Source organism: Vulpes lagopus, chromosome 12, assembly GCF_018345385.1.
Source record: "Vulpes lagopus strain Blue_001 chromosome 12, ASM1834538v1, whole genome shotgun sequence".
Lineage (NCBI taxonomy): Eukaryota > Metazoa > Chordata > Mammalia > Carnivora > Canidae > Vulpes > Vulpes lagopus.
The window spans coordinates 44,843,603-44,868,901 of record NC_054835.1 but is presented as its reverse complement, the minus strand read 5'-3'; the positions used below and the strand labels follow the sequence as shown (position 1 = coordinate 44,868,901).

Genomic DNA, 25,299 nt, shown 5'->3' with positions numbered 1-25,299 from the left:
GACAACTTTTTGAAAGGTTCTGCTGTGAAGAGGAACCAAGAGATGGAGTGGTAACTGGCAGGGGACAAGGGAAATAGGAAAGCATTATCTGCATGTCAGTGGAATCTATAGAGGGAGAAATTGATGATGCAAGAGAGAAAGGGGGAAAGCTGCAGGACCTAAGTCTTTGAGAAGGCAGGTGGAAAGGAGATCTAGGGCACAAGTGGAAGGGCCAGCCTACAAAGCGAGCTGAGATTACAGGTGGCTGGTGAATAGCTCGAATTGAAGTTTTGCATTCTGTTCTGCTACCACACCTGTTCAACAGCATCAGTTTAAGATTTCAACTGCTGAATGGAATAATGTCACAGCAATGTGGAGGGTGTGTTGGTTCACACACATTTTTTCCTAAGTGAAAGAATTAGAATTACAAATGTCAGAAGGAAAAGAAAAAATTCTGGTTTGGATACAGCAGGGGCCTTTTCAGTTCTATTTTAATAAAATTTTAAAATAAGTGCCTGTAATATAGGAAGGGGAACCAGGTTCATTGGCTCAGAGTTCTGCTTTCATCTATACTATTTCAGAGCTGCAAGCCAGCTTTTCAACTCTTTCCTTGTGGATCTGCATATCTATTTTTTTAAATAGTCTCCAGTTACTCTGAGCTATTTACCTGGGCTAAGCTTCCTCACACAGTATTGTTGCTTTTGTTAGTGTTCTGGTTACAAATGGCACACATTTTGAATGGACTTCTCCAATTTTCCCCATAAACTCCATTACTTTAGTGGGTAATTTAAGTTTTATAGAAAGGGAGGTTTTTCAGGCATTCCTACATTGTGTTATGGCAGAAATGTCTGCATAGTAAATAAACTGGAAGGATAAAGGTCAGAAAGTGGGTATATGAAATAGAGATTTTGGGGTTGATGAAGTATTAGGTGAGGATAAGCTCTAGGCCATCACCATGTGAGGAGCAATTAAGGGGATGGGAGTAAAAGATGACTGAAATTAGAGAGGTCAAGGAATAGGTGGTCAGGGTGTTGGATGAGTGACTTATATCAGGAGTTAATTAGGATTTAATCAGGATTTCTTAACCTGGGGTTATGGACCGTTTAATGATAGAATTCAAGGAATCTTTGAGTTTGGGAAAAAATATAGTTGACCCTTGAATGACATGGGTTTGCACTGCAGGGGGTCACTTTTATGTGGACTTTTTTGGTAAATACTGTACAGTATTGTAAATGTATTTTTTCTTATGATTTTCTTAATAACATTTTCTTTTCTCTAGTTTATTGTAAGAATACAATATATAATACATATAACAAAATATGTGTTGGTTTACTTATGTAACTGGTAAGGTTTTCGGTCAACAGTAAGCTATTAGTAGTTTTAAGTTTTTGGGGAGTCAAAGTAATATGCTGATTTCTGACTGCAAAGGGGACTGGTGCCCCTAATTCCCATACCATCTGAGGGTCAACTGTACATCTTTATTTCCACTAGTCACTAACTTAAATCTAGCATTTTCTTCAATTATTAGTGCAGGCAATAAACCATGGAGTAGCAAAACCTATGACTTTGTTACTAATACAGATCACTGACATTTTCATATTATATGGTAGTTGTTGCAAATATATTGGTATATTGGTATATGGTAGTATGTTGCTTATGCTCATCACTATTTAAAAATTCTAATAATTATTAGATCTACTACTAGAACTTGTTAAATGTGTCAGTAAGTACTAATAATTGATATCTTCAATGTTTTGATAAATTGTATTTTAATATAGTTTCTTTGTAATCTTACATATTTTGTTTTATGCATTTAAAAGTATTATACTAGGAAGTGATCCATTCATCATACTGTCAAAGGGGTCTATTGCATGGTAAAGTCAAAAACTCTGATCTATATGGAAGATATTGAAGTTGCCAAGAATAAGAATAGGAGTAGTGGACAGTGAGTCCAGTGCTATTTCTTGTAACATACTCTAGTTGCATTTCATCTATTTATTTATATAAAGATCATCATCAAAGGTAGAAAAAAAGCCCTCACACATTGATATATATATAAAAAAACATACTGAGAATAGAAAAACAGGCAAATATACAAATAGATAATTCATAAGAGGAATATAAATGGCCAGTAACATATGAAAAGATGTCTAACCTTATCAATAACCATGAAAATACAAGTAAAATACAGTATTATTTTCGCTCATTAGACAGGCAAAAATTAGCAAAATTGAAGACATCTACTTGGATATGAGGGAAGGGACTCCCTGACACATTTCAAGTGAGAGTTACCATTGCTAGATACCATCTTGGAAAAGTCATTTGGCAGTATCTACACGGGAAATAAAAAATCCTTTTCCTTTTCCCTGAGGGAAGGGACTCCCTGACACATTTCAAGTGAGAGTTACCATTGCTAGATACCATCTTGGAAAAGTCATTTGGCAGTATCTACACGGGAAATAAAAAATCCTTTTCCTTTTCCCTGAGGGAAGGGACTCCCTGACACATTTCAAGTGAGAGTTACCATTGCTAGATACCAACTTGGAAAGGTCATTTGGCAGTATCTACACGGGAAATAAAAAATCCTTTTCCTTTTCCCTGGTGAATCAAAGCATACATGCCTCATCTATAGTATATAGTATTTCTTTGTGCTGAGGCCTCCTCCTTGTTCTGGAACTAAATTGCTGACAATTTAACTCAACTAAATGTTAGTATCTTCATATGTTAAATGGGAAGAAACAAAGTTGGAGCATTTAAAAGCAAATGGTAAACATAAGGATTTTATTTTTATTAGCTCTTTCATTATGTTTCTCACCATTGATGGCCTTCACACCTTTTAGCAATCTATTTTTATATACTTTTCCATTGGCTGTAAGACAAGACACAATTAAGAATAGAGATTAAGTGAAGGGAAGGTTAACAAAGACAGCACAAGGACAATATGACATCCATAATTTCAGAGGGAAAAAACCCCTTCAGAATTGTTTGGGATTTTATTTTATTTTACTCTCAAGTAGGAATGAAACCAAAGATAAAACCTTCATGGATATAAATCTACCTATTGGTTGAATTAAAAACAGTCTTTATCTCCCTATTTCTTTTCTACTCTCTTTTCTTCCTACTCTTACTCCCCTGCCTTTCCTCTTTCCCTTGGGTCATGACTAAGGTGGCACAGTACTCCAGGGGGACAGGATAATTTAACCTTGATGATGGAAACCAGTGAAAGATGTTACCAATTTCAATGTTCAAAAGGGAGTGACAAGAATAGGATTTCTTATGTGTAACTGTGTTTTCTAAATGAGTTTTATTGGACATATACATATAATTTTAGCAGTTTTCACACACACACACACATGCCCATCAATCCTGGTTTCAAAGATGTGCTAAATACTCACTATGAATGGGGAAAGTTTTCAGCAGCTGCTGCTTTTCCTTATCAGTGAGTACTAGCCCCATTTTCCTCAGCACATTGTTCAGATCATTGACATTAACTATCTCTCCTTTGGAAAGATGGAAATTGTTAACATGTAAGAATTTTAGGGGCAGCCCCCGTGGCGCAGTGGTTTGGCGCCCCCTGCAGCCTGGGGCGTGATCCTCGAGACCCTGGATCGAGTCCTGCGGCGGGCTCTCTGCATGGAGCCTGCTTCTCCCTCTGCCTCTCATTCTCTCTCTGTGTCTCTATAAATAAATAAACAAAATCTTAAAAAAAAATTTTTTTAGGAAGGATTTCATTTTTTTTTTATTTTTATTTTTTTTTTATTTATTTATGATAGTCACAGAGAGAGAGAGAGAGAGAGAGAGGCAGAGACACAGGCAGAGGGAGAAGCAGGCTCCATGAACCGGGAGCCTGACGTGGGATTCGATCCCGGGTCTCCAGGATCGCGCCCTGGGCCAAAGGCAGGCGCCAAACCGCTGCGCCACCCAGGGATCCCTTAGGAAGGATTTCAAATTATGAAAAAGATTACCTATGTGGTATAAGCTTAATTAGGAGAGCAAATTGACAGTGAAACTTGTTAACCTATGTAGATTCAGAGTACATGTGGGTGTACAGATTATGTCAGAAATAGAATTTATACTTTTAACTCAAGCAAAAGCATATATAATCCCAGGTTTAAGTCAAATGCCATTATATTTCCTGGATTATGGGGTTTTCTGATATAGTGACCATATTTCCTGGCTTTATCTTGAGATTGAACAGTGTTCAGGGTATAGTTTGATTGTTTAAACAATAGCGAAGCAGAAAACATTGGCCCAAACTCTACATAATATAGGTCTATACAGGAAAAATACCAAATCAAACAGTAAGGTTATCAAACAAACATTTAACCAGTAAATCTGTAGAGGGTCAATTTAGCATGCCAATAATAGCCTGAAGAGAAAACTACTATTTAAAAATATCTTTTTTGGGGATCCCTGGGTGCTCAGCGGTTTAGTGCCTGCCTTCGGCCCACGGCATGATCCTGGAGTCCCGGGATCAAGTCCCACATCAGGCTCTCTGAACGGAGCCTGCTTCTCCCTCTGCCTGTGTCTCTGCCTCTCTCTCTGTGTCTCTCATGAATAAATAAATAAAATATTTTAAAAAACATATTTTTTCTATAAAGCATTAAAGAAGACATACAAACGGCCAACAGATACATGAAAAAATGCTCAAGGTTATTTGGCATTAGGAAAATACAAATCAAAACCACAATGAAACACCACCTCACACCAGTCAGAATGGCTAAAATTAACAAGTCAGGAAACAACAAATGTCAGGATGAGGAGAAAGGGAAACCCTTTTACAGCATTGGTAGGAATGCAAGCTGGTGCAGCCACTCTGGAAAACAGTATGAGGTTCCTCAAAAAGTTAAAAATAGAGCTACCCTATGACCAGTAATTGCACTACTAGGTATTTATCTAAAGGATACAAACATTGTGATTTGAAGGGGCACTTGCACCCCAATGTTTATAGGAGCAATGTTTACAATAGCTAAACGGTGGAAAGAGCCCAGATGTCCATCGATAGATGTATGAAGAGTGAGGGTGATAGAACATGAGAGACTCCTAACTCTGGGAAACAAACAAGGGATGTGGAAAGGGAGGTGGGCGGGGGGTTGGGGTGACTGAGTGACAGGCACTGAGGGGGCCACTTGACGGGATGAGCACTGGGTGTTATGCTATATGTTGGCAAATTGAACTCCAAAAAAATAATAAAAAACAAAACAAAACAAAAAAGATGTATGGATAAAGAAGATGTGGTATATATACAATGTAATATTACTCAGTCATCAAAAAGCATGAAATCTTACCATTTACAACGTGGATGGAACTAGAGGGTATTATCTGAACAAAATAAGTCAGTCAGAGAAAGGCAAATATCATATGGTTTCACTCACATGTGGAATTTAAGAAACAAAACAAAGGACCATTGGGGAAAGGAAGGAAAAATAAAACGAAATCAGAGAGGGAGAAAAACCATGAGACTCTTAATCATAGGAAACACACTGATGGTCACTGGAGGCGCAGGAGTGGGGAATTGGAGTAACTGGTTGATGGACATTAAGGAGGGTATATGATATAATCAGCACTGGGCGTTGTATGACTGATGAGAACCGAATTCTACATCTGAAACTAATGATACATTATAATTAACATTAACCATATGTTAACTAATTGAATTTAAATAAAATAAGATATTAAAAAAGCATTAACATCTTAGTTAATAATGAATTCCCTTTTCCCACAACTTCTTACCTGTAAAAGCTTTTGTGTCATCCATCACAACATTCAACTCAACCATTTTATTCTCTAAGAAAAGACAATTTGGGCACACAGACTTGGAAAAATGATATGAAAAATTTAAGTTGTAATACAAAGTGTTCAAATTCAGCTGTTTTTCATAGTTTTCTTTAGTTACTCTTTTTTTTTTTTAAATTTTTTTTTAATTTTTATTTATTTATGATAGTCACAGAGAGATAGAGAGAGGCAGAGACACAGGCAGAGGGAGAAGCAGGCTCCATGCACCGGGAGCCCGACGTGGGATTCGATCCCGGGTCTCCAGGATCGCGCCCTGGGCCAAAGGCAGGCGCCAAACCGCTGCGCCACCCAGGGATCCCTTTAGTTACTCTTTTTAATTCAAAATAAGAAGAAAGAAAAAGATTAAAAAGTTTAAGTGAACATCCCTTTAATGAATACCACTTTGTACAAAGTATCAAATGACCCTTAACACAGAGGTTAAGCAGGTTTAATAGTATAGTTGACCCTGGAACAATGTGGGGATTACAGGTGCCAACCCCCCTACAGAGTTCAAAATCCATGTGTTACCTTCGACTGCTCAAATACTTTACTAAGAGCCTACTGTTGACCTGAAGCCTCACAGATAACATAAACAATCAATTAACACATATTCTGTATGTCATATGTATTCTAAACTGTATTCCTACAATGAAGCAAGCTAGAGAAAAGAAAATGTTACTAAGGAAATCATAAGGAAAAGACATTTATACCACTGTACTATATTTATTTAAAAAAAAGGTCTGCATGGAAGTGGATCCACACAGTCAAACCTGTGTTGTTCAAGGATCACCTGTAGTCCCTCCTAATAGGATCTCCGTTTCTTCAGACCCAATAAGGAGGTATATTTCAATAGACAAGATGGAATTTGAAACCTAGACATCATTTATTTACATAGCAGCTGACCCTTAAACCTTAACAGGATGCTATCATCTTACTCTCTAAATTTTATGTTCCTCACCTCCACCCCTCACGACATTAAACTATTTGAGAGCAGAGATCATGCCTTAATTTTCTTTGTACAACCAAGTATAAACTGTCAGCTCAGTATCTTGGATATAGAGTTGTGCTAGCTAAATGAATGAATAAATTCCAGGGTTACAGTAGTCGCTTTTGGAATAGAAAAAATTGTTGTTCTTTAAAAATTTTTTATTTTAATTAATTAATTCATTAAAATATTTTATTTATTTATTCATTCATAAGAGAGACAGAGAGAGAGAGAAGCAGGGACACAGGCAGAGAGAAGCAAGCTCCATGCAGGGAGCCCGATGTGGGACTTCATCCTGGGGCTCCAGGATCACGCTCTGGGCTGAAAGCAGACACTCAACCGCTGAGCCACCTAGACGTCCCCTTTTTAAAATTTTTTAAATCAAGGGTCTCAAAATACTCATCGGTAACAACACCTTTCCTGGTATGAAGCATGTTAAGGGTCCCTGGCTAATATGTGGGGACAATGTCACAACTGAAAAATAATTCATAGTGATTTTTACATGATAAGAAGAGGCACCAGACAACCTAATGAATAATCACCCAGGGAAAGTGAAGTTTTAAACTATAGGGTAGGCTAAAACTATTTTCTATGGTAAGGCCAGCTACAGGGAGGGGCAGCAATGGTGTTTGCTGCTGACAGTGGCCTGCCTTAGCTGCATTTGCCAGCTTCCCATTGGTTGAGGATACAAACCCTGAATTAGGGAAGAACTATTTTGGTTTGGCCTGTGCTGGCTGTGCTGAAAGATGTGCTGTCTGACTCTCTTAACAAGTTGTTTTTCATCAAGTTTTTAAAAAGATTTTATTTATTTACTTGAGAGAGACAGAGAAACACACACACACACACACACACACACAGAGACACAGAGAGAGATAGAGATAGAGAACATGAGCAGGGGGAGGGGCAGAAGGAGAAGCCTACTCCTCTCGCTAAGCAGGGAGCCTGAGGCAAAGCTCAATTCCAGAACCCCAGATCATGACATGAACAGACACCTAGGTCTACTCCACTCAGGTGCCCCTTTCATCAAGTTTTAATTGGCAGAGCCACTGGCTCTGCGTTTGAATCTAAGAGCTCTCTAATTCAGGGACTTTTAGCCCGGGACTTACCCCTTAGCAAATTCTTTCTAATGAATTCTACTTGGCCTCTGTGTGACATTTTTATCCAACTAAATTGGTCTTATTTGATTAGTAATGAAACTTTGTCTTATTAAAAAAAGTGTTCAAGGAGGGAAAGAAAGGAAGGAAGATATATGAAAGAAATATGGCAAAATGGTAATATTTGTTAACTCTAGCCAGTGGCTACAGAAGTGTTCATTGTACTGTTTGTTTTCTGTTTTGATAGATGTTTGAAATATTTCATAAATTTTTTCAAAGAGATTAAAAAAATAGCTTGACTTTCAGAAGCCCTCATATAGAAGCCCTAAGATTTGCCCTGAGGTATGGTGGTATCTGAAATACTTACCATCAATGGGCAGCTGGGTCAGTAAATCCTGGTAGTCCTCTTTCTCAAGCTGAATCCCCATGTTCTTTACAATAGCGTTCAGGTTCTTGACACTGACATGTTTTCCTTAGGAAAAAAGAGGATGTAAATAATACAAGTTAGTACAAGAAGTGGAAGATGCTAGTCTTGAGTATGCATCTGCTGTAACTGCAGAGTGAAATAATGGCCATTTAACTGAACCCAGATAGTCAGTGTTTGAGCTGAGAAGAGAAAATGCGCCCTCAACATTGTGCTATAACTTTTAATTGAAATAGTCATGGATGAAAAAGAAGAGTGATAAGTCTGATGAATTGATAAAGATAACCAACGTAAATGAAATCAGAATCTTGAACTTGCTGCATATTACTAAGAATAACTTCCTCTAATGTAGTTATACCTACAGAAGAGTGGTAGGTTATAAAGTTCAAGTTCAGTGTCAGTAAACCAGTGGAATAATGGAATAGCATTATTCTAATTGGAAATTTAAAAAAAGCAAATGCAAAGCATAATACATTTTAGCTGCTGTTCTCATGATTCTTACTTTTGAGAGGCTTCACAGTATTCAGTAATCTCTTCTTATACACCTTTCCATCTCCTGTGCAATAGGGTAAAATTCAAGTCAAGAGAAAAAAAGGATAAGGAACTCTATAATTTTGTAAGACATTTTATATAATTCCCTAGAAATTTATTGTTTCACCGTCAAATAATAATAAAAGGAATGCCCACAATGTGGTCAATCTATTTCCTAGTTGGAACACACGGCAGTAGCTGATGCAGGCCACAAATACACCCACATATGTGCTTCTAATTTTTCCCTTCTTTAACTGTACTTTGACCTCTTTGTCTTTCTCTTTTTCTTGCCTCTGCTCTAGGCCCATAAGGTATTCTTATAAATGTATGTTTAGCTTGGATGGTAGAGCCTATAAAGGGATTTTATTAAAAATAGTTATCAACCCAAACAGTAGTATAAAACAATATTTAAATTTTGTTCTCTCAGCAAACTCTTTTCATAAATGGAATTCAACAGGGACAGAGAACAAGGGACATTTGCCAGCCCAGTCCATCTCCATAGGTGCTGTCTCAGAGTGCCCTTTCCTGTGGAAGGAGTGTCTGAAGCATTGACTGAATACTCAGCGCCTGGCATATGTACGTGGTCATCTCCATTATAGTCCATCTGCTTCTTTCGGCATCTCTACCCTGTTCGCTCAGAGCTGATATCCTAACTATGCTCCAATTCTCATAATTGGCCCCTTGAGAGCAATCTGGGGGAATGCTAGACATAGGGAGTGGCCACAGCCTTCGGTATATGTGAGGAGAATATAGATGGGCATTGAGCATTTGTTGCTTGGGCTGCTGCTTCTGCCATAAGGGGTGCTAGCACTCACCCTGATGTGGGTGATCAGGCTTGCTCTTGCTTGGGGGATACAAGCTGGAGAGTGGAGGGATGTCTACATGGAGGTCCTTGAGACTGGGCAGGACGCCCAGGTGAAGCACAGGCTGGCCTGGTAGGGTCTCTGGGGGCGAGTATATGCAGGTGCCCAGGAGGTAGAATTTTTGAGGGACTGACCGGTTGGATCATTGACCAATCAGAATCAAATACTGACAGCTTAGGCATATGGTCCTGGAGGTTCCCTGCTCTCAGATGTTTATTTTTTAGTTGCTGGATTATGGGGAGATGGGAGGGCTCTCAGGGGAAGGACTGAGAATATGGAGTACACTCAAGGGACTAAAGAAGAATTTAGCTGTGTAGCATTCATAATATGTATAATATATAGCAAGATGTCCATTGACTGAATGAAAAAGACAGGAATTTCTCACCTGTAAATTTCTCACTTCCAAACTAAAACACAAGGGACAAGAATGGGGTTTATTATGTCTGGATTGCATTTTCCTTCGGAGGTTTCTTAGGGCATTAGACAATTCTCACCCAGAAGCCCACAGTGCCCCATTTCCCTGAGCACCATGATGGCATATTAAATACTCACTAGAGATTGGCACAGTTTTTGACAGCATCAACTGTTCTTCTTCAGTAATCTCAATTCCCATGTTTCCCAGCACATTTTTTAAGTCACTGGCTTCAACCTTTTCTCCTTTGAATAGATGGGAATCATTTCAGGTGACAATATTAAAAAATACAATTATTCTAAATTATGAAAAACATAATCCAGTACAGCATTATTTCTAACTGCAGGATGAAGTTGAAATACATGAGTTATTGTAAAATTCAATACCTGAAAAAAAATTTTTTTTTAAAATTTTTATTTATTTATAATAGTCACACACACAGAGAGAGAGAGGCAGAGACACAGGCAGAGGGAGAAGCAGGCTCCATGCACCGGGAGCCCGACGTGGGACTTGATCCCAGATCTCCGGGATCGCGCCCTGGGCCAAAGGCAGGCACCAAACCGCTGCGCCACCCAGGGTTCCCCTGAAAAAATTTTTAATCAAAATAAGAAGATAACACTCCTATTCCGTATCTGGGTCAGTATAGCATGGAGTGTAACTGCCCAATGACTTATGATGGTATACAGAATAGACATAATTATGCTGGCAAGTAATACCTCTGTTACTGCTTTATGACTTGAATTATGGGGCTTAACTGTACTGTTCATAGTGCTCATAACCCCTGATGCAAAAACTTCACATAGAGATTCACTATGTTCACCTACCTTTTGATTCTTTAAACACTAGAGAAATGGACACGTTACTGGCCAAAATATTTGAGAGTGCCCATGCTTCTCCTAAATCTCTAATGATTTAAATTATTGTCAATAAGACAAAATCATCAATAAATAAGAAAATAGATAAAAGAGCAAAGCAAACTTACTATTGATGGCTAGAGGGGGTAAACTACTGCTTTAAAAAGGTAATTCTCTACAAGGCATCAAGATCTCAATTTTATGATGTTGTATACAAGTTCTCACTCACCTGTAAAAGCACTAGCTGCTTCCATCAACACATCCAAATCAACTTTTTCATTTTCTGTAGGAAAATTCAGAATTTAGATTCAGTTGAAGATAACTAGACTTGAACAATTAAATAAAATTTTTTTTTGAAGATTAAAGACAATTTTAAGTAATCTCTACAACCAACATGGGGCTTGAACTCATAACCCCAAGATCAAGAGTCACAGGCTCTACTGACTAAGCCAGCCAGGTGCCCCTATATAAAATTCCTAAATAGAGATTTGGTGTATGAAACCCCAATAATTGTCCATGTTTTATTCTAAAATTTTTATTATATTTTCAATCCACAGAAACATATAACAAAAAGTCTGAGCTTTAAGTATATATCCATTCAATTAATATAACTTCTTTTTTTACTTTACGAGCTATTAAAAATCTTTAGAATGTTATGATGAATGGAATGTTTTGTTTGTTTGAAGTCAGGTCCATCCCAAATGTTAGTTTTCCTTCTTTCAGGCCTAGTTCTCTTGCACTGAGTAGAAGGCTGAGATGGTTAGAGCCACAGTTCTCAAAATGTGATCCAGGGACCTCTGGAGTCGCCCAATATCCTTTGTCTCTTATACTTTTGACATTTGCACTGATGATGCAAAAGCAGTGGTGGGTGAAACTGCTGGCATCTGTGCATAAATCAAGGCCATGGCAACAAATGTACTTGCAGTCATTGTGTTCTTCACTGTACATGCTTGTAGTAAAAGAATGTCAGTTTCACTTAAGAATATTCCTGATAGAAAAAATGAGTCGGAAATATCAGAAAGGGAGACAGAACATGGGAGACTCCTAACTCTGGGAAATGAACTGGGGGGAGGGGGGAAGAGGAGGTGGGCAGGGAGTGGGGGTGACTGGGTGATGGGGGCACTTGATGGGATGAGCACTGGGTGTCATTCTATATTTTGGCAAATTGAACACCAATAAAGTATAAATTTATATATATAAAAAAATGTTCCTGATAGGGGATCTCTGGGTGGCTCAGTGGTTTAGTGCCTGCCTTCCGTCCAGGGCATGATCCTGGAGTCCCGGGATCAAGTCTTGCACCAGGCTCTCTGTATGGAGCCTGCTTCTCTCTCTGCCCCCACCCCCATCTCTCATGAATAAATAAATAAAATCTTTTAAAAAAAGAATGTTCCTGATAATATAGCAAAAGGTATTTATTTTATTACATCCTAACCCTTGAGAACACATTTTTAAATATTCTGTATAATGAACTGAAAAGTTTGTATAAAGCACATCAGTCACATACTAAAATACAATGATTTCTTGAGAAAAAGAACTTGTGTGATTGAGTTTCAAGCAAAGTAGCTGCTTTTTTCATAAACATTATTTTCATTTGCAAAAATGGACAAAATCTAGGTGTTCAGAGTATTTGGTATTTGTGAAGCATCTTCCTGAAAATGAACAAAGTGAGCCTGTTATTGTAAAAAAACAACTGACAGTAGATATTTAATGGTAGAGTCTGAGTTTTCAAATGAAAATTTAAATTTAGAAGATCTTATATCCACCCTATGACTTGATAGGTTCCTAATACTTAAACACTTTTTTGACTGGATTGGTGGTGATATTAACAAATGTGATTTAAAAAAAATTTAAGAAATTTATTCATTTGAGAGAGAGAAAATGAGAGAAAGCAAGAGCTTGAGCAGGGGAGGGAGGGTCAGAGGGAGAGAAAGAAGCAGTCTTCCTGCTGAGCAAGGAGTCTGTTTTGGAGCTTGATCACAGAACCCTGAGATCAAGACCTGAGCTGAAACCAAGAGTTAAGACGCTTAACTGACTGAGTCACCCAGGCACCTCTATTCTAAACTTTTTGCTCATTCATTCATTCATTTTCATTTTGCTCCTTTTTCTGTTTCTCCTCCACCCTGCCTGTGTGTGTGTGTGTTTATGCCAATCATATAAGCTATGAACTTCTGCTTCACACTTCTAGTGTCCCTCTCCCTTTAACCTACCACGTCCCATCAGCCCTCCCCTTCTATCACCAGTGCAGTTCCTTAATAAAGACCCTTATCATCTGGACCTTGGCAGCAGCCTCTCTGCCCCTGTTTTTTCTCTCTCTGCTGGAGAGAGGTAGACTAGTCATTATCTACAGGATAAAGGTATGTATGTATGTATGTATGTATGTATGTATGTATCTATCTATCTGGCTCCACAACAAACATGGGGCTTGAACTCATGTCTCTGAGATTAAGAGTTTCATGTTCTATTGACTATGCCAACCAGGTGCCCCAGACCAAGGAATCTTAAAATGCTCACCAATAACTGGTAGTAGGTGACTCTGCAGGTCCTGGATTTCGTTTTCTCAAGTCTGAACCCAGTATTTTGTAGAACATTTCCTACCTAGAATCAGGAAAGAAAAAGTAGATAAGGATGTCACAAAATGAAAAACGCAGGCCATCAACCTTATCTAGAAATGAAAGCAAAAGAAGCTCTTCACATTAAGTTGTGTGGGAGTCAGGAAGAGCACATGATACCATAACTAAACTTTTGAGAGAAGTTTATACAAGAGAGAAATAAAGTAAAGAACAAGTTTGGCTACTGGTAAATTAGGCAAAGACACAACCATATCATGTTATTCTGGCCAAAAAGTAAGATTTGAAACTCCCTACAGTAACAACAAATTGCCTTCAGAATATATACGTAAAGAAAAATTCGAGTTAATGAGGCAAAATGACTGAAAACTACTGGTGTAGTTTTGATCAAATCACTATAAAATAGGAGGACTTACAGAGTCAATTTCAGATGAGTTAAATAATAAATGAAGAAAGTAAAATCTTAGGAAATCAAAGATAAAATATACATAAGTTTTATATGCTATCTAGATAGTGAGGGACTTTCTAAATATGAAAAAGAAGAAATCATAGAAGGAATGACTGACATAATTAAATACACAAAAATTAAAAATGTATATCAAAATACAATATAATGGACAGAGAGTAGATTTGTGGTTTTTTAGTCTGGGAGGGCTGTGGGGAATGAGGAGTGATGGCTAATGGATATAGTATCTTTTTAGGGTGATGAAAATGTTCTAAATTGATAGTGCTGATGGTCATGCAATTGTTAATATACTAAAAACCACTGAATTATACACTTTATTTATTTTTAAAGATTTTTATTCATTTATCCATGAGAGACACAGAGAGATTCATAGAGAGAGGCAGAGTCACAGGCAGAGGGAGAAGCAGGCTCCATGCAGGGAGCCCGACGTGGGACTCGATCCTGGGTCTCCAGGATCATGCCCCGAGCCGAAGGTGACACTAAACCACTGAGCCACCCAGGCTGCCCCAAATTATACACTTTAAATGGGTGAATTGCATGGTATGTAAAATACATTTCAATAAATTGTTGTAAAAAATACAACATAATAAAGTATAAGTACAAATAACCAACTGTGAAAATATTTTCTGTAGCTATGACAATTGTGCTAATATCTTTAATTTATAAAGAGGACACTCAAATTAATAGGAAAAAGCTCATATTCTAATAGGATAATGGGCAAAAGGCAGGAACGAATAATAAAAGACTGAAAGACAATGATATAAAAGCAGTTTTTAACTTCATTGATAACAAAAAATCTAAACATTAATTAGATTCCATTTTTCATTTTTCAAATTGGCAAGGATCAAAAAATGTGAAAATAACTTATTGTGGCCAGGGCATAATGGGAACCAGTATTTTTATCCATTTGTATATATCACAGCCTTAAACATGGTAAGATTTACAGGATCTACCAGAAGAATCTATGCAAAGAAAATGGCTTAAAGTTGGACAAAGATCACAGATATATAAGAGCAAAACACTGGAGACTACCTAAGTGTTTAAAAGAAAGGAATGATTAATCATAAATACAACCTGATGATAGAGTCATTAAAAATAGTGTTTGTATTGGGACGCCTGAGTGGCTCAGAGGTTGAGCGTCTGCCTTTGGCTCAGGCCCCGGGGTCCTGGGATCGAGTCCTACATCAGGCTTCCTGCATGGAGCCTGCTTCTCCCTCTGCCTGTGTCTCTGCCTCTCTCTCTGTGTCTCTCATGAATAAATTAAAAAAAAAACTTTTTAAAAAATGGTGTTTATAAAGAAGTTTTTTTTAAAAAATCAGTTTCTTCTTTTTTTTTAAGATTTTATTTATTTATTTATGAAAGACACAGAGAGAGAGAGGCAGAGACACAGGCAGAGGGAGAAGCAGGCTCCATGCAGGGAGCCTGATGTGGGACTCAATCCCGGGACTCCAGGATCATGCCCTGGGCCAAAGGCAGGCGCTAAACTGCTGAGCCACCCAGGGATTCCCTCTAAAGAAGTTATTGACATGGTGGAATTCTTACACTCAAATTTTAGGATTAAGTGTAGGTTACATAAAATATACAGTAGGAGTTTAATTATCTATACATACATATACACAGAAGAAAAGAATAGAGAGAGCTATAATAAAAAAGGTACTATTACCTGGGATTATGGGTAATTGCATTTTTTTTCCTGTATGCTACTTTATATATTCCAGATTTTTCTCAAGTACCTAACACACAGTAGAGACTTGGATATTTGTTGAGTAAAATGTTTATCAGAAAAAATAGTTACGACAATTTGATTTTATTGTCCTTATCCTTTTCCTCACTTACCTTTGAAAGATTTCACACCCTCCAGTAATTCTTTCTCAAACACCTTTTTATCAGCTATAAGATAAAACATTACTGAGTTTTTGATGATTATAGAAATTAAAGTCTTTACTTTCAGAAAGGGAAAATTTAGAAATTTATCACAATTCATTTTCAATGAAATGCAAAGTATACAAGGCTATTGTTCGTAGCTAGTTTGCTGAATACACACAGCTTTTTCTTTCTCATTTTCTCTTCCCCAGTTTGACTTCACCTTTTCTTTGTTCAGCTTTCCTGCCCTTTCATCTTCTTCAGGCTTAGACCTTAGATTTCCCCAAAAGGAACAAAAGAATACGTTTGTCTTATGATAGGACCTCTGACTGAAGAGGTCCCAGTTCTTTAAATAATAAGAACAGAATTTTTTTAAATGCTAGGATTGAGCCTTTTAAAAAAATGTTTTTAATTGACATAAAATGTTTCAAACAGTAGAATTCTTTCTTTTTTTTTTTAAAAAAAGAGATTTATTTACTTATTTTAGAGAGACAGAGAAAGCAAGAGAGAGCACATGAGTGGGAGGATGGGCAGAGGGGGAGGGAGAGAGAGAACCCTCAAGCTGACTCCCTGCTGAGTGTGGAGCCTGACTTAGGGCTCAGTCCCAGGGCCCGAGGTCATGACTTGAGCTGAAACCAAGAGTCAGCCGCTTAACTGACTGAGCCACCAAATAGTAAAATTTCTAATATGAAACCTTAAAAGAAACCTTCCATGAGGATACATGGTCATTGCAAACATGGTCCCTGTTCTCCCAGAGTTTAGGATAGTGCCATGCACAGAACAGATTTTCTTTTTTTTTTTTTTAATTTTTTATTTATTTATGATAGTCACAGAGAGAGAGAGAGAGGCAGAGACACAGGCGGAGGGAGAAGCAGGCTCCATGCACCGGGAGCCTGATGTGGGATTCGATCCCGGGTCTCCAGGATCGCGCCCTGGGCCAAAGGCAGGCGCCAAACCGCTGCGCCACCCAGGGATCCCCAGAACAGATTTTCAATAAATATTTGTCAAATGAGTAAGTTTTTTTTTTTTTAATGAGTAAGTTTTTAGGTATCAGTGAAGTAGAACTTCAATGCTTACCAGAAACTGGCAGAGTTTTCAGAAGCTTTTTATGTTCCTTGTTTGTAATCTCTATTCCCATGTCTTTTAGAGCATTTTTCAGGTCCTCAGTAGGAATCTTCTCTCCTTTGGTAAGAAATACATATACATAAATGAAACATCCTTCTCAGGTACAGGGGAAGAGCTAGGCATAATGAAGCCTTGTTTAGCTATTCAGAATCAAGAAGGGAGTTAGAAAATCTTTTTTAAAAATATTTTATTTATTTATTTATTTATTTATTTATTTATTTATTTATTTATGAGAGATGCACACAGAGAGGCAGAGACATAAGCAGAGGGAGAAGCAGGCTCCCTTGAGGGAGCCTGATGCGAGACTTGATCCCAGGACCCCGGGATCATGACCTGAGCCAAAGGCAGATGCTCAACCACTGAGCCACCCAGGTGCCCCAGGAGTCAGAATTTTTTTTAACCTAAGAGGATATCCTCAATGTAAGACAATTTCATATATAATCAATAAAACAGGGATTTAGATGTGTTTGATGAATAACTATTCAATCACTAATGTAATATCTGTATTTTCTCTCTTTTCCCTCTTCTCCTTCCCCTCCTCTAAGCCTCCCTGTGCCTTTTCCCTTCCCCTTCCTCGTCTTCTTTTACCTGGATAATGGGACTAGTTTTAAAAATGACAATAAAACCTGGTTCTCTGTAAAAATTTTCATGTAAATGTAAAAAAAATTATATTTACATGATTACACTGTAAGCTGGGCATATCAGATTGGGGATATATTTGAAATCACATATCTAAAAATCCACCGAAGAGAAAAGAAAGCATAGAAACCATAAGAACAAGAAGTCAGGGAAAAGAATGGGCCAATTTGGAAAAGAACTAAAACAATATTTAGAAATAAAAATATACTTATTGCACAGTTGTAGAGACAGCAAACTGGAAGAGAGGTTTAAGAAAAGCCAAAAACATAAAAATAGGGAAAATATGGAAAGAAAGACATGAAGAGCAGAATGAGAAGGTTCAACAAACATGTACTAGGAGTTTCCAAAAGAGAGGCAATATGTGAAACATGAGGTCTGAGAGATTCTAAAACTTGATGAGAGGCATAAATGTTCAGTTTCAGGAATCATAAGTTCCAAGTAGGAAAAATGAAAAGAAGTCCACACTTGGCCACATGATAATGAGAATTTCAAAGATAGAGATAATCTTAAGAGTTACAAGAGAAAAAGAGATTAACTCTAAACAAACAATGAAGACTTACAGCTGACTTTTAGCAGCAAAAAGAGAGGCCAGAAAACAGTCCATCATCTACATATATTGTGTATATTTTCTTCTTTCTCCCTTTTTTCCCCCTTTTAAATTTGAATACACATTTATTATAGGTTGACTTTACAGGTTGGTCTTTAGGTTAAATATTCAGATGGGACTGTAACTAAATTTGAGAATTAACATAGCCCAGAGATAGCGTGACTCTCTCTCAGAGACTGTTAGAACTTTGTTTCTCCGCATTCTGGGGAGTGAATGAAGACCTCTTCATTTGTATAAAGGACAGTTGCCTCTTACAACTTGGAAATGCAGAGTTATTTTGTTGTTATATGGAAGTTGAGTTCAAATATGTGTAGAAGGGTGCATAGCTGAGTAGCCCAAAGCGTAGGCTATTTCAGCTGTTTAATTATTATCTCTTAGCTCCAATCCTACCCTTCTAACCTCTGCTTTGGGATGCTGAGGCTGGGACTCTAGATCACATTTCTCTTTCACTGGCTGGTTCTATATTAAATTCTGCCAATGTATGGGTGGTGGGACAGGGGAGGGAGGGAAAGAGAGAGAGAGGGGGAGAGAGAGAGAGAGAGAGAGAGTCTGAAAAGCTGTCAGAAGTTCCTTCCCTGTAGCAATAGATGAATCCAGTTTCAACTTTGTGGAACCAGTATCATTACACTTTTCAGAGATACTAGCAGCACACTTCAGGGTTCTAGGTAGAATGATAATCTAGGAGTCTTTGACATAGTCAAAGCATGCATGACTCAAGGCTGAGTGTAAAATAAAGATATTTTCAAAGACTAACTCTTGTTGAAATGACTAAGACGGATGTACTTCAGGAAGAATGAAACTGAACCCAAAAAAGAACAGAAGTAAAAAGCAATGGTGAGCAAAGAAAGTGCTAAGTGTATTTAAGTTTTTTGAAAGACTGGATTGAAATTGCTCTGCCCTTGCTTTCAATATATCCACTTGGCAAAAGCTCAATCCTGTTTAAATACAAGTTTGTGCTTACTCTGTGCTGCAGCCAGGCAGCTGAATTAGAGTTGAAGTGAACTGTGCTGACTGTTCTCATTTTAAATGGATCATGAACCTCAGGTGAGTCCTTAATTCTTCTGGATGACCACATTACACTTTGCTAGTGTATTATCTATCCTGCTCTTCTTGCTGACTATATCACTTTTTTTTCTTTTCAAACCACCACTTCCTCCTCTTCCATTTGATCATAAATTCTTTTATCTCTTTAATTAAAAAAAAAAAGCCTTCTCTTGACACCACTTTCAACTTACTTGCCTCTTTGTTCCACTTCTTTGCTCCCATTGCAGCAAAATTTCTCAGATATTTACACCTTTTCTAAATCCTGTCTTCCCATTTTCTTTTTTTTTAAATTTAGCTTGAATTCAATTTAGTTAACATATACTGTATTATTGGTTTCAAGGGTAGAATTTAGTGATTCATCAGTTGCATTTAACACCTAGTGCTCATTACATCAAGTGCCCTCCTTAATGCCCATCACCCTGTTACCCCATACCCCCAGGCACCTCTCCTCCAGCCACCCTCAGTTTATTTCTTATAGTTAAAAGTCTCTTATGGTTTGTCTCCCTCTCTGTTTTTATCTTATTTTATTTTTCCTTCCGTTCCCCTATGTTCATCTGTTTTATTTCTTAAATTCTACATTGTTGGTGAAATCATATGGTATTGGGACGCCTGGGTGGCTCAGTGGTTGAGCCTCTGTCTTTGGCTCTGGTTGTGATCCCAGGGTCCTGGAATTGAATCCCGCATCAGGATCTCCACAGGAACCTGCTTCTCTCTCTGCCTATGTCTCTGCCTCTCTCTCTCTCTCTCATGAATAAATAAAATCTTTAAAAAACAAAAGAAATCCTATGGTATTTGTCTTTCTCCAACTGACTTATTTCGTTTAGCATAATACCCTCTAGTTCCACCCACATCATTGCAAATGGCAAGATTTCATTCTTTTTGTTGGCTGAGTAATATTCTAGTGTGTGTATCTATCTATCTATCTATCTATCTATCTATCTATCTATCTATCATCTCCATACATCTGTTGATGGACATTTGGGCTCTTTCCTTATTTTGGCTATTGTCAATATTGCTGTTATATACACTGGAGTGCATATGCCCCTTTGAATCACTATGTTTATATCTTTTGGATAAATACCTAGTAGTGCAATTGTGGGGTAGCTCTATTTTCAGATTTTTGAGGAACCTCCATAGTATTTTCCAGAGTGGCTGTACCAGTTTGCATTCCCACTTACAGTCGAAGAGGGTTCCCCTTTCTCTGTATCTTCACCAACATTTGTTGTTTCCCTAGTTGTTCATTTTAGCCATTCTAACTGATGTGAGTTGGTATGTCATGGTGGTTTTGATTTATATTTACCTTACCATTTTCTCTTAAACTCTCTTCAGTCAGGCTTCTTTCCACCCTCACTACCTGAAACTTCTCTTTTTGGTATCACTGATTTTATGATATTTTTGGTATTTTGTGATTGAGATCACTAACGTGGCCACATGCGATGGCCACTTTTCAGGTCTTATCTTACTTGACCTATTGATCTGTTTGACTGTTGATTTGTCTTCCTGGCTGATACCTGTAGCAGATGCTATAGATGCCTGGATCATTTCTCTTCAACACTTACCAGTTAATGCATGCTAGTCCAAGTTTCAATTGCTGGTGTCTCTTTGTCTGAGGGATTTCTTCAGTTGCCAGAGCTCACTCTGCTTATGCTCTACTGCTAGAAATGCCAGTGGAGCAATATTGCCTCCTTCTCCTTGAGCATTTCTCAACCAATGACTGAGAGGGGTTTGTGTAAAAGTAACCTAGAATTTCCCAGATATTCTCCAGTGGAATCAAGTTCCAGTTACCTTCTTGGTAACTTGCCTGATAAACCCATATTTTATTTGCTGCCTTCATTCACGTTTCACTTCTCTACTCCCCTGTGATTTATATTTACCTTACCATTTTCTCTTAAACTCTCTTCACTACCTGAAACTTCTCTTTGCTGAAGTTTGAAGTTTGCTGAAGTTTTCAGAGTCCTGTGTTTTCTGGGCTCACCTCCCATGTAAACTACCTGTATACATGATCCTTGTCTCAGGGTTTGTGTCTGGGGATACCCGACCTAATATACTTATTTGGATTTCAGAACACCATATTCTCTTGGTTTTCTACCTACTTTACTGGTCACTTCTTGGTTTCTTTTGCTTTAACATTTAATGTTGAAGTGCTCTAGCATTACTCTTTAGTTCTCTTTCCTTCTCCATATATATTCACTCCTTGGGTGAATTCATTCAATCTCATGGCTTTAAATACCATCTATATGCCTATGGCTTTCAATTCTATATTTTCAGCTAAGATATCTCTTGAACTTGTGACTGTCTGGTAACTTTTACCTGATATCTCTATTTCGGAGTCTAATAGGAATCTTAAAATGTCTCAAACTGAACTCCTAGTTTTTTTCCAACTAAACTTGTATTTCTGGCAACTTTCTCCAGACTCCAAGGGCAAGTCTGTCCAGTCAGTTATTCAGGACAAAAATCTTAAGAGTCATCCCTGACTTCTCCCTCTATCTAGTTTCCATGAGGAAATCCTGTTGACTCTTTTTATTTTTTTTAATTGAGATATAATTGACATATATCATTATTTTAGTTTCAGGTGTACAACATAATGGTTTGATATTGGAATAAATTATGAAATGACCACCACAAGAAGTCTAGTTAAAATCCATCATCACAATAACTCCTTTTAAAATATATTCAGAATCCAGCCACTTTTTATCATTTTCATTGATTTCTACGCTGGTATGAATCACCATAATTTCTAACATTACTTTAAGAGCCCTTTTAGGGCTCTACTCACTACTCCTCCCCCACTCCTTGAGTCTGTTCTCCACACAGAATCCAGGAAGATGCTGATGAAAGCATAGATCAGATCATATCATGCCTCTGGTCTAAAACCTACAGTGGCTTTCCATTTCTCTCAGAAGAAAGCCTAAATCCTGGCAGAGCTTTCAGAGTCCTGACTAATCTTGCTTTCATCACCTGCCTCTCCTCATCTCTTATTATTTTTTTCCTTCCTTATTCAGCTTCAGCTACATTGGTCTTCTTGCTGTTCCTTGAATAGTCCAGACCTGTTCTTGCCTTTGGGTCTTAGTCCCTGCCCCTTCTTCCTAAAATTCCTTTTCTAGAAGTCTCTACATGGACAAAACCCTAACCTCCTTCAAGTATTTGCTCAAATGTCACCTTCTTAAGGAGGCCTGATTAGCTGTTTAAAGCCACAAGTGACTCTTTCCCCAATATGCCTTGCCCTTCCAATCTCCTTCAGTCTACTTTTCATTGTTTTCTATAGCATCTATCACTTTCTAACATATTTTATAATGACTTATAATGTCAATTGTTTATTGCTTGTTTCCCTGCTAATATTTAAGCTCCAGGGGAGCAATGATCTTTGCTGTGTTTGCTGATGAATCCTAAGTGTCTAGAACAATGCTTGGCATGTAGTAAGTGCTGAGCAAACAGTTCTTAAGTGAATAAATGGAGGGATAAAACACTATTGTGTTAAAAATATAGTTCCATATAAAACCTTAAGACCACATAATATAATCATCACTGTAACATCTTGCTCACCTGTAATATTTTTAACTTCATCCATCAACACATTTAAGTCAATATTCCCATTATCTTTAAGGCAAAAAAGCATCAAAAAGATTTTTAGAAAAATTGTGAAATAGAAACTCCAAATTCAACCATTTAAAAATTTTTGCTAGAAGTTTATTATTTTTCATGTCATCAATTTAAATTAATATGGCTCCTGTATTTTACACTATCAAAATCCATACAGCACAACACATTAGCAAGGTTTAAAGCACTCTCTTTTCCTTCAAGACAATCTATTATTTATTAGGCTACTCTTTTTCAGGCATGGGTCTGAAATGTCTTAAGAGTTAAAAAATTTTATTTCCTCCTCGCCTGGCCACCCTGCGCGCCCCACTCCCTGCCCGCCGCATCCCAATGTGCCACACCCCCCCCCTGGCCCCCCCCCCCCCCCCCCCGCCCCCTCTCCGTCTCCCACTGCCGCCTGCCCCAGGCATGGCCCAGGGCCTCGCCTCACTATGGCTGCAGCACGGCACAGCATGCTCGACTTCAAGCTCGGTGCCAGAGCTGATGGCGAGACCATTCTAAAAGGCCTCCAGTTCGTTTTCCAGGAGCAAGGGATGACGGAGTTGGTGCACACCTGGCAAGACCATGGTTATCTTTCAACCTACATAAACAAAAATGGCAGCTTTGCCAATTTGATAATTTACCCACATGGATTCGTGTTGTTGGATCTTCAGAGTTATGATGGCGATTTGCAAGGCCAAGAAGTTAACAGTCTTTTGAACAAAGTAGAAGAAAGAATGAAAGACTGAGTCAGGACAGTACTGGGCAGGTGAAGCAATTACCACCCATACTTTGAGGAGGGGCCATTGACAGATACTGGCCCACTGCTCATGGTCGCCTGGTTAGTATGACATAGATGAAGTAGTGAATGATGAAGATTCACCTTATCAGAACACTAAAATTCTATACTCGAAGCAGTTTGGATATATTCTCATCCTTAGTGGGGATGTTAATCTGGCGGAGAGTGATTTGGCGTATACCCAGGCCATCATGGGCAGTGGAAAAGAAGACTACAGTGGCAAAGATGTACTGATTCTCAGGGGTGGAGATGGGGCATATTATGTGAAATAGTCAAACTGAAACCAAAGATGGTCACTATGGTAGAGATTGACCAAATGGTGATTGATGAATATAAGAAATACATGCAGAAAACATGTGGTGACATCTTAAACAATCTTAAAGGAGACTGCTATCAGGTTCTAATAGAAGACTGTATTCCAGTACTGAAGAGGTACGCCAAAGAAGGGAGAGAGTTTGATTATGTGATTAATGATTTGACAGCTGTTCCAATCTCCACATCTCCAGAAGAAGATTCCACATGGGGGTTTCTCAGACTGATTATTGACCTCTTAATGAAAGTACTGAAACAAGATGGGAAATATTTTACACAGGGTAACTGTGTGAATTTGACAGAAGCCTTGTTGCTCTATGAAGAACAGCTTGGGCACTTGTATTGTCCTGTGGAATTCTCAAAGGAGATCATCTGTGGTTCCCTCATACTTGGAATTGTGGGTATTTTACACTGTTTGGAAGAAAGCTAAACCTTGAAGACCAATCTCTTCTAATCATGTGTGCTGCAAATAGCCTTCCTGACCTTCATAGGCTATACATGACATAGAAATGAGTCAGGCAATTGATTGTGAATTCCTTCAAGTTTTCTTTTTTTTAATTATTATTTTTAATTTAAACAAAGCAAATGGAAAATGTATATTTTGATGCGTTAGGGTGTTAATTTTTTTGAAAGTCAGCTGGTGGTGGAAAGGGAGGTAGGCGGGGGTGGGTGGGGGTGACTGGGTGACAGGCACTGAGGGGGGCACTTGTTGGGATGAGCACTGGGTGTTATGATATATGTTGGCAAATTGAACTCCAATTTAAAAAAAAGTCAGCTGAAGGATGATTAGACAGCACAGCGAAAGCTGCTAAATGCACTGAACTCCTAGAATGTGATTTTTGTTACTTTTCTGTGTGTGTGTGTGTGGAGGGGGGTGCTTTTTTGTTTTGTTTCAGTAGACTTCAAATTCGGTTGTTTGGAGGAATGAGCATCATTGTTTTATTCTGGAGGGAAGTTCTTTGACGTGTGTTTCTTTCCCCCAAAAATTGACCTAGATATTAAAATTTGGTGCTTATAAGAAAGAGGTAAGAAAAAATGAATAAATGAGAAGGAAAAAATGAATAAATGAGAAGGAAAATTCTTCTTCATTAAAATTATAAATGAGAAGGAAAAACAAAGAGTTAAAAGATTTTATTTAAAAATTATGTTTCCATTTTGTCAGTGCTGATTTTACCTCTGGGCTTATGATCACTTTGGCATCAAGTGATCCCCTTAAAGGACAGAATGCTGTATGCTTGTCTGGCTGTCTTAGGTTGCCAACATGATAATCATCATGTTGATATATTCAGTTAAGTTCCTAAGTATGATGACAAAGCTTTTGTTTTGTAATACCTATCCTTAGTTGAAAGACTTTTTCATAATTGATGTACTTAGTTTTAGTTCC

The 25,299-nt window shown here is 38.0% G+C and overlaps 1 protein-coding gene and 1 pseudogene across 1 annotated transcript in view; one reads left to right on the top strand and one right to left on the bottom strand.

Annotated features, from left to right (window-relative positions):
• EFCAB3 (EF-hand calcium binding domain 3) overlaps positions 1-19,450 on the bottom strand; it is a 74,373-nt gene extending 54,923 nt beyond the window's left edge. The window contains exons 1-11 of the mRNA XM_041726842.1: positions 19,420-19,450; positions 16,891-16,995; positions 15,787-15,840; positions 11,147-11,200; positions 10,204-10,308; positions 9,604-9,732; positions 8,760-8,813; positions 8,201-8,305; positions 5,713-5,766; positions 3,375-3,479; positions 2,795-2,848 (exon numbers count right to left, since the gene is read on the bottom strand). Of these exons, the coding sequence (XP_041582776.1) occupies positions 2,795-2,848; positions 3,375-3,479; positions 5,713-5,766; positions 8,201-8,305; positions 8,760-8,813; positions 9,604-9,732; positions 10,204-10,308; positions 11,147-11,200; positions 15,787-15,840; positions 16,891-16,995; positions 19,420-19,450 (850 nt within the window). The remainder of the gene's footprint in view (positions 1-2,794; positions 2,849-3,374; positions 3,480-5,712; positions 5,767-8,200; positions 8,306-8,759; positions 8,814-9,603; positions 9,733-10,203; positions 10,309-11,146; positions 11,201-15,786; positions 15,841-16,890; positions 16,996-19,419) is intronic.
• A 3,806-nt stretch (positions 19,451-23,256) lies between these two features.
• LOC121473855 lies at positions 23,257-24,508 on the top strand (annotated as a pseudogene).
• Positions 24,509-25,299: the final 791 nt, after the last annotated feature.